Source organism: Cyclopterus lumpus, chromosome 23 (assembly GCF_009769545.1).
Source record: "Cyclopterus lumpus isolate fCycLum1 chromosome 23, fCycLum1.pri, whole genome shotgun sequence".
In the NCBI taxonomy this organism is placed as follows: domain Eukaryota; kingdom Metazoa; phylum Chordata; class Actinopteri; order Perciformes; family Cyclopteridae; genus Cyclopterus; species Cyclopterus lumpus.
The window spans coordinates 7,398,927-7,414,489 of record NC_046988.1 but is presented as its reverse complement, the minus strand read 5'-3'; the positions used below and the strand labels follow the sequence as shown (position 1 = coordinate 7,414,489).

General features: G+C 42.4%; 1 protein-coding gene across 7 annotated transcripts in view; it reads right to left on the bottom strand.

Annotated features, from left to right (window-relative positions):
- chchd3a (coiled-coil-helix-coiled-coil-helix domain containing 3a) overlaps nt 1-15,563 on the bottom strand; it is a 59,028-nt gene that overhangs the window by 31,813 nt on the left and 11,652 nt on the right. For all 7 annotated transcript variants that reach the window (XM_034526390.1, XM_034526392.1, XM_034526391.1 and 4 more), the window contains one exon: nt 10,073-10,253. In XM_034526390.1, coding sequence (XP_034382281.1) covers nt 10,073-10,253 — 181 coding nt within the window. The remainder of the gene's footprint in view (nt 1-10,072; nt 10,254-15,563) is intronic.

Sequence of the window (15,563 nt, the reverse complement as noted above, 5' to 3'; positions counted from 1 at the left end):
GGCGCCCGCGGTGTAAACTGATTGATTGATCATCTTGGGGTTGGAGCTGCCTTTATCAAGAGCCCTGGGGAGCGAACCTCTGGAGGTCCCCAGTCATCTGTCATGTCCAACACACAGGGGAAGACGAAGGAGTGATGAAGAGCTGTGGGTTCATTACCGAGACATGGGGGGGCATGCATGGAGGAAGTCTCAGCCAAGACAGGAACAGGGGGGCATGCCGAGAGAACAATGAGCACATGGGGACAAAGGGGCTGAGGATGAAAGGAAGGGAGAAGATTCTATGGTGCTTGTCGAGGGAAAGATAGATCCAGACATACATGAAGGTAGACAGAGAAAGTAGTGTGGACCAGCCAAGCACAACAACATCATAGGGACAATCTTTTCCATATACGGGCAGAAAAGAAAACAATTAGGATTAATTGTCTAATTTAGTTGGAAGTTATTAGTACTAGTTGTGGTTATGGGCTTCGACATACAACCTCAAGTCACTTCTAATTCCTGACCACATGCCTGTTTGACAGCGAGCAGCGGGCGGACGGGGATTAGAAGCCGAGGAAAACAAGTGTGGAGAATGCAAGCACGCACTCATTCAGAAACTAATGGCAGGACATTCCTTTACTTGACAGCAGAGGACACAGTGAATGACCTGAGAGTGGAGAGGGGCATATTGTCTTTGGACAACAGATGTCCCCAGGGAGCAACGTGAATGAGAGAGAGAGAGAGAGAAAAAAGAGAGAGAGAAAAAAAGAGAGAAAAGAGTTGTTTCAAGAGCGATGGAACAACCTAGAGCAGAGAGAAGGTGAGAGGAATGTAGAGTGAAAGACATGCAAGGAGGAAGAGAGGCAGCCTGAGGATGTGTTCCCGACACTGGACCTCGTGACAACTCGGGCTGCATGTGCCCGACCCGTCTGTATGCACACGCCTACAGAAAGTGAATCCTTACCCGGATCCATCTGCATGTAAAAAAAACAAAAAACATCCCAGCGTACGAGTAAGCGACTGAATCCTTGTGTGATTATGGCTGTGGGCATACTGTACATTTCTCCACGCTCATGCTGTGTACCAATGCATATTCATTCCACCCAGCAGCAGGTGGTCTTCCCAGGCCGGATGAAGCCAGAAGGGAGCCACAGTCCACCTTCAACTTTCGTCTATCAAGCCCATGTCAGCAGATTCAGGGTCACCTCTAATCCACTAACCCTCTTGAGCTGAATTTAAACCTTTTCCCCCCCCTCTCCTTGCTGCCCTACTGTTTGCCGTCACCAACAACTAACTCTAAAAGGACCGGGCAGAAAAGAGACATTTCTTCTCTTAAATCACAGGTTAGCCTCTTCATTTACAATTGGCATGTAAGTATGATCCTTTCCACCTACATAACATATCACATCAATGAATAAATACATATTCTTATTGCACCAAAAAGAAATCCTGCTAGTCGTGTTGTTGCGATTTCTCTCAGGCCGTTTGACATTTGTTTAAAGTTTACACTTTTTGTGTGTAGTTTTAAGTGCCGTTTTGGATTAGTTTGTTTCCTAATTGGAGTTTGTACGCTTGTTTTGAGAACAGTTCTGTGAATCAATATCACTGTCTCTCTTGTCTGTTCTCTATTTATCTTTCACCGCTTTCCATTCTCTCACTGCTTCCATATCTCATCCAGATGTCCTGCCTCTCGACTCCCCTCTCATCTTCCTTCTCTCCATATGTTGAAGTTCTTGCCATCATTCAATCAAAATTTCTACCTCCAGCCCCATTAGCTGAGCCGACGGTTCACTACTATAGAACCTCATTAATAGCACTCTGTCAGAGCCAAGACGGAAAACACAGAGAAAAGGGAAAGGGACGAGTTCAAAAGAAAATACCTGTCATATTATACATCCAACCTATCTACTGTATCAGGACGCTTACCTTTTTGCCAATTAAGACTTATATTGAATAACTATTCTCAATGAAACTACAAGACACATGGAGGTCTTGACTATTCAATTCCCGGCCACAGCAACGCTTTCTGTAGGGGTGCCTTTAGCCTTAATGAATGGCTGCAATTAACATTCACAAGTAACAACCTCTTGTCGCATTCTCTAACGGGGGAAATAGAATATACAGCGGAGAAAGACAAGTTCAACGTCAAACACTTTTTGGGAATATGTTTTCTCTTGCTTGGCCAGCAGGTCAAGTGCATTCAATGCTCAGGCAAAGGTGAGGAAGAGCACACTGCACAACATGCCTTTTCTAGTCAGCTTTCCAAAATGTTTAAAACAAATGAGGGTGAATACATAAATACATACACCGCCCATTGAGGCTGAGGGAATAAATTGACTGTACGAGCTCTTATGTCAGAAAGAGGCTTTCCTGACACCAGTATCCATCCATCAATCCAGGCGCTGCCCTGTCCCGGCCCCGCCGCTCGCAGGGCCAATTAGCCGACAGGGTGAGGGCCTGGCGCAGAGTGCCAGCCACGGGCTCTGCCAATTAGAGCCTGACCTCCCGCCCAACCCCGATACTGGCACTGTGTGTGGACACCACACCCTGGGCAGGGGTGAGGTACGGCCGCCAACATGCAAAGGACGGTTGAGTGGACAACCCACCAAGACGAGAGAGAGAGCGTCCAAAAATTGACAAATACGTGTATATAGGGCACGTATGTACAGTACAATGTCAGGAAACAATCGAACCTGCAGTGGTGCGGACAGAGTATCTGCTCTTTTAAGTTGAACACAAACATGTCATTTAAACATACAGACAAGAATTCACAAAGACGTACTTACCTTTTTACGAAACTGAAAGGAGAAAAGCTTTGCATTTGCAAAGTGCAACTTTCAGTTGAAGAGGAAATAAACAGCCGATTGTCATGTTGTCCGTTGGTCTTTTTTTCTGTGGCTCTAATAATTCATCATTGCGGAGAGTATATTCGTACGGTCTCATGTAAATGGACCAATATATCCACAGTGACTGATACATTTCCCCTCCAGACCGATCAGTGTCTGCTTGTGAGATCTGTAATTGTAGCTCCCCCTCTGGGCCAGTCAGTGAAACTCTGATGAAGCTGGAGAGCTGTGTTTTTTGGAGTTTTCTTTTTCAACTAAGTCAAAGTCAAAATCTAATGTATGATGTCTGAAATATTAAGTATATATTCTGTCCAGTGCAAGAGAATATCATGTTAATATCAGATGCATCACTCACAAGATAGTAAAACATGCTGACAGTTCCTTCCAGCAGAAGGATTTATTCCCTTGGATGTTTTGGTAAATATTCAGAAATAGGCAGAGATAATATTCCATTCTTGATTACACGTTTGCAATATTTTTTTTGTTTTGTTTTTAACAGCTAAATAAGTTAACACTTACTCCATAACTGACAGGAAACCAGTACAGAGGCCGTTTAATGGCAGTAGATATAAGAGTTTATCCAAAAGAGTGACACTATGTGGTAAAACTGTTGCGTTCAAAGCGTCTTCAAGATCCCCCAAATTACTTTTGATATCACCCTGCAAAATAGTTCAGGTATTGTGTGTGGACGACATATAAATTCAGGTGCTGGGAAAATTTTGATTTTCACAAACTGGAGGAACTGGTGGTTTCCATTTGTTTAAGATGACTTTAGTTTTGGGTCAATCTGTGATTTATGCCACATCAGCCTAACAACTTCTGTAATACATACACAGAGCAAAAACAGAAAAAAATATTTTCAACGTAATGCAAATCAAATAGATAAATTCAATAGCGTTGAGCCTGGCAGGTGTTTTTCTTACAACAGCTCAGAGAACGTGATCCAAAGATAGGAGGCAATTTGTCCTTGGTGAGCTGAGCATTATATGTAAATCACAGTGTACCAAGACCTCGCTTTATCTCATTCAAAAGGAAAAGACATGAGGACCCCCTCACTCCCCAAATCGTCTTTATACTCTGTGATGTGGACTTCTGAAAATATTATTTCTCTGTATATTTTTTTTTAAATACCACCAACGGGCACTAATTCAAAACCCAGCAAGTCTCCATTAATACCTAGGAAATTAAATTGTCTGGCCATTATCAGCCGGATCCAGATGGCTCTATCTAAAATGTAGTACACAAGTACAAAAGACTTTCTACAATTTTATTTTTTTAATAACAGAACTTTTGCTGATGGTTGCGATTTTCAGAGGGCGGGAGGGGAGAGGAGTACTGTGGTGAGCAGAGGGGGACTTGCCACATTAAAAATGTTAAGCTTCTCCCAAAGTCATTTTCATGTCAGCCAAGCATCAAATGGAACACAGTTTAAGGAAAGAGTAGGTACTGATTTTCTCCAGGAGGTTCGACAGGTGTGTGTGTGTGTGTGTGTGTGTGTGTGTGTGTGCGCGCTTGTGTGAGAGCATAGTTTCTTTCCATTGATATTCTCTGTAAGATTCTACTACTAACAGGCTGATGCTTCAATAATGATTTTTTTTCTTCAAACTCTTCAACCATGCCAAACCACCTGCTACTTCTACAATAAGCGGACCATGAAATCAAAAGCAAGGCTATAATTTTACTGATTGATCCAAGGAGCACCTTTTCAAGAGCAACTGTACCCAGGCCTTATAATCATGCTCATACTGCTGACTCGTAGCGACAACACGCTTTTCTCAAACCCTGTGCTGCTGTGATGTAACGTGGTGCTGTAGCATCACAGCCAAGTACAACAGATCACACCTGATGACGATCGAGGCCAGTGCAGATGCGTTTTCCCTCTCTCCAAAATCTGGAGTGGGGTTCATATGATACATGATGTGGCACAGAACAAGGCTGAACCTATGGGGACCAAACACAAGTCCAACTTTAAACCCCCGCAGGAACTCGCAAACTTACTGAAAAAGAAACGGTCTTCTAAAATAGGTCTGATAAAAAGGTTTTATTGGTGTCAACTCGTATGTGTGATTTATGTTTTTTACATTTCCTGATAGAAAGGTTAAAGTTTTTTTTCTCTCCCAGCTTATCTGTTTGTTTTTTGTCTCTTTGACATGATTGCCTACAGTTAACAGAATATCTGCTAGGCACAAAAAAACTAAACAATTAAACACTTGTTTGTTTAGTTTTATTTCTTGATTCTCCAGGAACTTACACAAATCTGATCACATCCTTCTGTTGCATATTTATATACCTTACGCTGTGTTCGTTTAGGGTCTCAAAAAAGAAAAGTTTCAAAAGTAAATATTAGATCTGAGTGTTTTCGAACAGTTGCCAACTGTAGACAAAACCACTGCCGGCAGGTAGACACCACCTAGGCCACGGTTTGGAGCTCGGAAAGATTGATGACTCAGGGTTTGATTGAAAAGTCTGCCTCGGGTTAGAGCCGGTGTCTCGGTGAAACGCTGTGGCCTGTGATTGATTGGCCACTGGGCGAGTTTGGCTCCGCAGAGCACAGAGTCGTTGAAAATCAAAAGAGGGGACGGCAGAAGTCTGTGATTTCATTAAAACGCAGATGTGTGGACTGACAGATGGCTGTGGACTGTGAATAAGTGCATGACACGTGTGCCTGTATGTATATATATATCTCTCTGTCAAAACACATCATTTGTCAGCGCATGAAGACTATTATCTTTATAGTGAGCTCATTCATTCACTGGTCTTTTCTGCTTTGACTTCAGCCAGTATCCACTGCAAAGAATCACAGATTCCTAATTGATGTTGCTGGTAAATTAAGCACTAATTGGCCTGTTCTCTAATTAAGGGTTTATTTCTGTGTAATGAGTCTGGTAAGTAACTCCTTGATGAGGCCATCTTGACCACATAAAGCCAACAATCAGCCGTCTGGCTGCTCATTATATCACAATCATAGAGAAATGACTCTGAATGACCACACAATGAGAAGATACGTCTTTATTAGGTTCCAAGTCTGTTGGTGACGAAACAAATCAGTGTTAGGCGTTGCGACTATTTCCACTTTCTTTTCAGTGTGAATTCAACCAGATTAACCCTTTGTTATTTGTCGTCACTGTGATCTCGGAAGTGAAGCGGCCTCTCCTGCTCTGGACGAGCAGGCATAAGTCAGGAGAAATACGACTTCACAAAAACTATGGAACGTTAAAGGCTCAATTAAACGTCATTCAAACAGTAATTGAGTTTGTTTGCTTTGTATCCGTCCGAAAGCCAATAAAAGAACGCAAAGGAGGCGAAGATGCCATGCAACTATACCGCTGTGCTTAACTACCACAAACCAATTGTGTATGCCGGTGTTCCTCTTTCTTTTACTGCGGTTCCACCTGAGTGGCAGAACATGTGTGAGCGCTGACACTGAACATGTTCCCCTCAGACAACAGAACCCCAGGAACCCAACAACAATGACAACACACACACCCCTGCTTTGAAGTTTCAATTACTGGTAGACTTGGTGGCAGGCTACTGCTAGTCAGCCTGACAGGGAGAGGAGTGACTAGTGGTGGAAAGGCCTGAAGGAAAAGCACTCCCACCAGGGTGGTAGGAACCATCAGGGGACCCGGCTACGATGGAGTATATATTAAAAAAACAAACATAATATCTTAAATCATTTCCTCCGTATCTAAAGCATTCTAAAGACCTGACCGTTTCATCTAAAAAAAAATAAAAAAACACTAGAAAATAATAAATATACCTTTGTTCTGACTCACTGCTTGTGAGTAGTATTTAATGATGCACATTGGATGAAATTAATGAAATGCAGAGAAGGAAAATTAGCATCACATTGTCGCCGACCTCGCTCTCTTTTTTAAATGTTGTTTAAACTTTTATTTAAATGAGACGGGGAGCACAGAAGCTTAACTATTAATTGTTTTAAATCGTTATATATATATATATTGTTCCAGTCCTTTCAGAAAGTTCTACTACCCCCCTCCTGTGGTTGAACAATGGCTATATCTAAAACATTATTCTTCAGATTCCTAAAATATGCTGGCATAAAGATGGTTTGGTTGTTCTTATTTTAGTGCTTAATAAGGCAAGAGTCAGAAGCAGGTACACAATAGGAGACAGAATCTAAAATCAATCAAATCTAAACGCTGCCTAGCCCTGGTCTTACCCCTGGTCTCGGGGCAATTCACCAGAATGGGTGTCGCTGTAATTGGTGCAGCTATGGCTGTGGAGGTTATGGTCATTATAGGTGAGCGTGGGGAGGCCTAACTGCTCACAGCACCGCTCTCATTGTGTGTGAAGTAGAGACGGGGGGGGGGGGGGGGCTGTATGGGGTCCTGCTGCTCACCGTGACCTGTATCCTAATGAGGAGGACAAATCAATACTACGCTGGACAAAGAACACAACGACAGCTGCCACAGACAAATGTTTTTTTTGTGGCAATGAACATAAGAGCAGGGCTCAGGTCAATTCAGATTCAATTAAAACAACAATACTAGCTTCGGACTGAATATTTAACGTTCCTATTAATAAAACATATATTATATAAACACACACACACACACACACACAGTACTCAATTTGGAGTTACTGTTATTTTAATGTTTCATTCTTACAGGGGGAGCAATGTTTTTTTCATTATTTTCTATGCATCATCTTATCGTTTAAGACAGCAGCCCGTTTCAATACATCGTCTTACTGCTCATATTTCAAAAGCACCACTCCAAGGCATCCTCGTGGCCTCGACAAAGTCAAAGAAATTTCTAGCGTGACATTTCTGTCTTCCGTTCCTCTTTTCTGCCTTTATTAAAACCAACAGGAAAAACGTTCCTCAGAAGTCCAGCAATTTCCAAAACACTCACTTGTTTCAGTGTTTTTTGAAAAAAACTAATTTCCAAGGAACACAAGAATAATGTGCCACACAAAGGTTTTATGACGCACGACTGTTGTTTAAACGGAAAGTATATTTTTCAATGGGTTAATATATAATAAAAAAGCCGCACGGTGAAGAAGTTTTCCAAATAACTTTTCAAAATAATATCCATTAATATTATTTTAACGGTGTAGCACTTAATCAGAACACTCTTTTGTGCGAGATTCAGACAGCCAGCTAAATATATGAAGAGAATTCATCTTAATCTCATATAGTGAGCATTGCTCAAGGACATAACAAGGTAGCATAAGAGATAATGCATAAGGTGTTAACAGGTTTACTGGATGAAGGACTGAACAAATTACCTCTGAAAGCGCCATCAGCCACCAGATTATGTGCAAACCACAACCTCCCCCTGGAGCTAGTTCTCAATCAACTTATTGACTTTGCCTAGCAATCATTAGCACTTTCACCTTACACTTTATACCTCCATGCTTATGTACTTGTAAATATAAATGTAATTTGTTGGGTAACCTGCGCACATTTTGAGTAGCATTTTACATCTTTCTGCTCTTGTTTTTCCTTTTTGGAGTAAAAAAGAAACACTGAGACAGAGAAAGAAAGACAGACACACTCACACGCACAATACCTTAAAACATGTTTTATGTTTCATCAAAGATGAGTTCATTGTGCGTAGCGGACAAACAAACTGAAACGACAATGAGTGGGAGGCGGCCTTTTGAAATGTAAAAAAAGTCCATTTCCAGTTTGAAGGAATAGTGGCTGTGTGGAAGCGGCTGACTTGACAATTACACGAGCGGGGCGACCGCCACTGTGCCTCCACTGATAACCTGTCAGCTTCTATTAAAACAGCAGCAGTCCAAAAGAATGCTCAAACTGAGGAAATTATCACACGGACACGCTCACACAATTGTGAAAACAGTAAAAATCCTCCGACAGCGACTCTTCCGCTGCATTGCGTGTGCGTGCTTTCGGGAAGTAGAGACAACGTGGTTGGAGAACAGAAACCACCAAGCGGGGTCAAAGTGAAAATTGAAGTTCCGTACAAAGAATGACACAGAAGAATGGATACGACTGTGGTTGTATGCTCAGTCTCGTACTGAATGCATCGCCATTGCAGTGCAGCTATCTGTAGTCTGAAAGGCGGCTAATGGCCCGAGGTTAGCCCTGGGCCCACAAGTGAAAGCTTCATAGCGCGCAGGAGGAAAGGTTCTCTTAAGTACGAGGAGTTAGTACTTCAGGAGTGTGCAGGCAATGACACGCACAAGGACTCTTCTCTGTGATAGTTCAGTGAGACCCACCACCCACGGTGCTACTCACATATTACAGATACAAAGCAGGTGGAACATTCTTGACCTTGCTCCCACCTCCTCCCCTCATTTGTCCCTTCTCTTTCCCGATGAAAAACAATAGAAATTAAATTACAGAAATCCTACAACTTCACCGGCTTTCTTCACAGATGCTGAAGGGAATAACACTTTACATGCGTCTCCCTCGTCGCCTTTTTTTTTTTCTTTTTTTTCTCCCTTTCGTTTTGATCGCCGTTCCAAATGAGGGATCCCTCATACACTTGTCCTGCGGCAAGGAATCGCGTCAACACCGCTCCTTCTCCCTCAACAAAATGATTCATTTTTCCATTACGCCGATAAGCGTGTGAAATGAGCTATATAATCAATAGCATACGTTTGTAAACAGCAGCCACACTCGAGGGAAAATGGGTTTTCTTTTTTAAAACAATATGCTGTGTCTGTGTGTGTGTGTGTGTCATCTGACAATGTTTACGAGGGCAATTTAAGGAAATAAAGACACAGGCCGCTCAAAATGAAGGTTTTATAATACTTGAGGATGAACGTGCAGACATATGGAGGGGGACAAACATATCAAACTACAAGATGTGGAAACGGCAAAGATGGGTTTACTTACGATTACTTCTTTTAGAATTGACTAAAACTTCTGAGTTGGCATTATGATTGAGCTACTGCGTGTGTTATTGTTACTGTAGGGTGTGTGTGTCGAGACAGTTCAATGAAATGCTGCTCAAAGCGATGCTCAAACACTCACAGCCCTGGCAATTGTCACTGCACCAGGCATGACCTGTCGATTACAGTGAATAGGTCCCTTGTGTGTCGGCGCAGGAAGGTGTGAACGTAAAATGGGATCCACCTTCATGTAAAAATCGCCCGGTGCTCACAAGGTCACACAGCCAAAATGCTCACGGTCTGGTATGATGCTGCGGCGCACGGCACTTCACCCGACTGAACGTTAAAATGCATCAAACTGTTTGACAAGATAAAGGAAGATGGAAAGGTTTACGACAGCTGTTCGTTAACAGACTTACGTGGAGCTGAGCGCGGAGCTTCTCGTCCTCGGTGGAGATCCTCTCTCTTATTACAGCTTGCTGGATGCTCTCGTGGGCCACGGCGCGCTCCACAGACAGGATCCTGGACACTTCGTCCTGTACCTGGGACTGGGCATCATCCTGAGCCTGGGCTGCTGCCCGCGCCTTCTCTGCCACAACCCTGTGGAGCGGCGACATTTTACATGATTAAAACACTTTAACCCTTTTCTAAACATTATAGGTTTATGAAAACACTGCACAACCTCATGTAACCTGCACTCAAGGAATAACAATAATAATAAAAATGCACCTCACTGTAAAAAAAAAAAAAAAATTATATATATATATATATATATATATATATATATATATATATATATATATATATTACTCCTACAGCTATATCTATAATGCATGACTTGCTACTCAATGTTTCAGTGTACAATGCCGTCTACAGTATGTTGCGTCTACTGCACTGCAGATCAAGGTCCCTTTGTCTTTACATGCTATACGGTGAACCATAAGCTCTTTTTTGCAGGTTTTGGAATTTTTCACTTTGAAACTAAAAACAAAAAATAATAATAATCTTGTTAAACACATATAGTGACTGGCTTCAGGGACATAGGATAGTAAGTGATCATTTTCAGGGCAGTAGAAACCATCCAATTATCGTTTGTGTTTGTAGCACCACCCACGTTCACATGCCTGCAATGCTGCACTCTCTCTCACGTGAGTAAAGGTCACAAATGCAAGTTCAGTGCTAATGAAGCATAGATATAGGCCATATATTGTATATGGATTTTTAACCCTAATGTCATCCATACACATAACCGTGCTATTCCACTGTTTGCAAAGAGGGGGCAACATTGAGAGGTCCAAAAATATATATAAAAACTCACAGTCAAGTGACACCTGTTTGACAGTTCAAATTAATTTATATAATTTCCAAATAATTAACAATTAATCCAAATTTGATTATCATTAAAAAGACAGTGTAAACACCTCTTTTCACCGCAAACAGGAATAATCAATCCACTGATATAGACGTAGGCAGCACGCTCTCTGTGGATACAGGACCACCATTTGATCCCTGTCACTGGGTTCTCATAGTTGCCTAGCAACACACTCCCTACTCGGCGTAGGCGACAGTGTGCTTGATTGGAGAAGAGAAGGAACGTCCCAGAAACCCTGAAAGTCTTCCTTTCAGGGTTTCTGGGAATCAAACAGTGGTGGCGAGGTAGAATAAACACAGAGCGAGTGCCTGACTGAATTATGACAGGCTGAGTAAAGATGGCGAGGATCTTAATAAACTTCTGCATATGAAAAATCCTCAGAGAGCGATAAAAGACAGCATTGATGAGACGTTAGCTGCCCGAGAGTGATGGTGACTGGTTTCGTGATTTATTCCCCAGATAGCAAAACGTTTCAATATTAAATTCCTTTACATTCAAATGAACCATCTGTGTTCCATCAGTTGTTAAATGACTAATTCACTGATGCCTACAGTGGAAACAGTTAAATCACAATAGTGAAATATTTAATTACATGTTTCTTCGGTTTCTATTATTTTCAAAGTTGCTTTAAAAAGGTCGGAAACTTTGATGTATAAATGAACACTTGAGTTAAATGCATGACTCATTCACAGCCTCATTAGGTTTGTGCATTTCTCATTAGGATGATTTAAGTGCATCACCCTGGTTGTCAAGTGTGTGGAAACAGACATGGTTAGAGCATGCGGATTCTACACCTTTTGACAGTTTTCTTTATATTATATCAATACTCCCACTGATCTGTCAATGTGAATGGTTTTCATATTTTATTCTATTCACTCAGGTCACCTGTGAATATACCCAACATCTTGACAGTGAGGAATCGTGATGGACAGACTAGTCTCACTGATCACCACTCCGTGCCTTTGAGCAGATGACGGGTAGGTCTAATAAAAATATGTCTGATGTCTTAAAGCTGCCATTTGCCCTGCAACACCACTAAATGTCAGGGAGCAGGGACGAGATGGGGAGACAGAGGGAAAAGACAGAAACGGGGAGAGAGGACGGAGCGAGAGTGAGCGGTGGCGACATGACATGTTTGGCCCTGAGGAAGTGAAGCAAGGAGGGAGTGAGGCAGAGAGTGGGAGAGAGAGAAAGAGAGACCAGCCATGTCCAGTCTCACAGTCCACTGGGTTCCACACATCAGCACACTCCATCCATCATCGGGGTCCAACTCTCGCGCACACACACACACACACACACACACACAGCCTCCTAATGGCCTTTTACATTCACCATTTCCCCACAATCAACGCCTGCCGGCCTGCACTGCTAATGCACATAAGCTACCTTTTACTCAAGAAGCTTCAGCTGTTAAGATTGCTTCTACGATAACAGCAAAGTGACGGCATAGGGCGTTTTTTCTTTTTTCTTTGTTGGTACTCATGTGGATGAACATTAGCAATCAGTTGACCTTTTGTAGAATGACATTCAGACCTTCATGGCATATGCACAGTATATGTACATTAGCAATTATTACTACAGTAGCAGAAACACATGCAAAAATCTCCTTTTGTTTCCACGTTTCTTTTCGTGACGCAAACATGACAGACAGTGACGTAGAATTGAACGAGGCAAAGCTGAACCATACTAATTGAGAAAAGACAAAAAGACCAAAACACCAGGAAATTGTTGTGGATTCAAATAAATGGTTGAAGAAGAATCCCAGTATTCTCTTGTGGAAATTATAAGCTTTACTTATTCCCTAAAAGTAAAACATGTCTGAAATCTACAACCTGGACAAATGAAAGAAAAAGGGGGCCGAGAAAATAGACAGCATTGCAAAAAAGTCCCTCGACTGACTTCCTCACAAGTGCTAACCCAAGCAAAGACTGCTATCACTAGCCGGATGCTATCTGTCTGCTTCACCTCTATTGCTTTCCAGTCATTATTGCCCTGTCCCTGGGATATTGGACGCATTTTTCATTCGACTGTAGAAGATTGACACCGGGTAGGAAAGGGGGGCTTTGAGGTAGATGATGGAGAATGGAGTCAGACAGAGAGAGGAAAAAGACAGCCCCTATGGAGGGGAAAGAAGAAAAAAAAAAAACATTTTTAGAGGATGAGTCCTAGAAAGTGAGTAAGGATAATCTTGGCCCAGTAACCTGTGTGTTTGATGGCTCAGTGCATCGAGCCTTGGAAACAAGACTGATGGAAAGACAGTGAGGAACCATTCGTTTGAAAAAGGAGTGGACTGCGAGTCGGCCTTTCCAGAAAGGTGACTCAGTATTTCCGGAAGATGACCGTGAACAGACATACTCCGAGCTATTTTAGGACACTATTTTTTGTTTTTTAAAAAGCCGACAGGGATTAGATCTGTCGCAGTTTGTATGAAAAATAGCAGCTGAGATACTCTTACTTTGTGTTAAGTGGCTATCTGCAGCGCGCACACACACGCACACACACACACACACACCCGCACACACACACCAAGAGCTGGTTGAAGCCGTCATCACCCGTTACTCCACCGAGAATTATTTCAAACATCATTACCCTTGCACAAGCGTCACACAAAAGAAATAACAAATCTGTGTCTTATACATTTGCTTTCTTTCCCTTCCGTCTCTCCCCTCAACACCCTCTTAATGCGTCCTGTTGTCCACCTGTCACCTACAGATGTGCCTCAGTAGAGTACCGTCAACCTGCCTGCCAGGCAGGATGGACCCTGACAGACCCGCATAACAGTGCAGGCTCGACCTGAGCGCCTCGAAAACAAAGGCATTTAAAGGGCTAATGCAATATTGATGTTGGGAATAATGTCGCTGAATGCTGCCTATGAATATTTTATGGAGCCAAGCACTCTCCATGACACACGTGCGCTCACACATAAACACGCGTGCACCGCACCTGACTGTGGCTGCAATGAAATGCTGGGACTGTGTAGTAATTAAGTGGATGGGGAACAACGGACAGTACAGTGAGACGATTTATTGAGAAGAACCCCCACTCTGCAGAAGGAACATAAAAGCTACGTGGTGCTCCGCCTTCTCATTTGCCCACAACTATGAAGAGACAACCGCAACGCTCCGAGTGCTCCGACAAAGCACACTGTCAAACGTGAACATCGTTGTCACTCTCACCTCCGTTGTTGCCTCTTCAAGTATCATACCTGGTGCAGTGTACAGCCATTTGATTCACTTCAAGAGGCAGAATACAAAGACCTCGTATTTAGTAGTGTGGAATAAGTTCAGAGGCCTGATGGGTATTATTCCGTATAGCTAACAGGGTGTTTTACGGAGCTTAAACACTGAAATTACTTGAAGTTTGTATTGAACTCCCTCCAACTGATACCATCTGTTCTGCATAAGACCAGCTCGAGTAATAGACAAGCCACAGACGGTGGATTTGCTCGGAGAATGAGTCAATAACCATTACTGTGTTCCTGAATAGGTCAGCAGCCGGCTACAGTGCTGAACATGCTGATCATTTATTTTCCAAAACACTTAATGTTTCTATATGTACATTTCACCGATGGTTATCCTGACACTTAAAATGGCCGTATACACTGGGGGTGGCAGTTCCGTTATGTGTGTATAATAGGACTGTGTTTATGAGAGGCAAGAACCATAAACTGGAAGAAATTGCTTTTTTGGGAAATAAATCTAATCATGCAGGTAGTGAAACATTAAGATGATAATATCACACACACAGTACCAGTATACATTATAGATGTCCTAAGTAGGAAAAGCAGCACAGGAGAATGTACAAGGTGTGAAATCTTTACTGCTGAAGCCTGAGGGTTGCATGTGTGTTTTGTGCATGTACACCAGTAACGTAACCGTTATTGTTGTAGTTCTGAAAAATAAACATACATTTAGTACATATGGTATTCTATATGGTTACTACAGCATTGCAAGGTGTAGTTACTTGTTTGTTTGCAGGACTGTTGATGTCGTTGTTTCCAGGTTTTTGCTTGCATGTTTTACAAGGTTGCTAAGATGGTACTAGATGGGCAACAGGTGGACGGTAGGGTTTATCAGATGGTTATTAGGCTTTATGAGATGGTTATTAAGGGGTCTCAGGCTGATTGTTTTATATATATGGTTTCTAGGGTATGTCTAGGTAATATTTAGGGTGTTGTAATGTTAGTATATCCAGCAGCAAAAGTGAACTGCAGTCAATGGGCCTCAACGGACCACATGCTTAACTCAGTCTGCACTCTGCAGAGCCCTCGCGGCTGCACAGAGCCTGTTAGTTTATTAAGTTTTTTTCTTTTATATCCAATGTGTCGCATGTCCAAATTGCAGTAGATGTACCACTGCTCTCTCTTGGGTCCCCATCAATACACCGTCTTTGCAGGAAGTGAATCAGATGACCGGTTCTGGACATACCCACAGACGGAAAGAGATTCTTTGCTTTATAGTTGGATTATTATTATTCTGTGTGAGAGAGAGTGTGTTCCAAGTTGCTCAGGTGTTCCCTGTTTTTGCAGCAGTTACAGT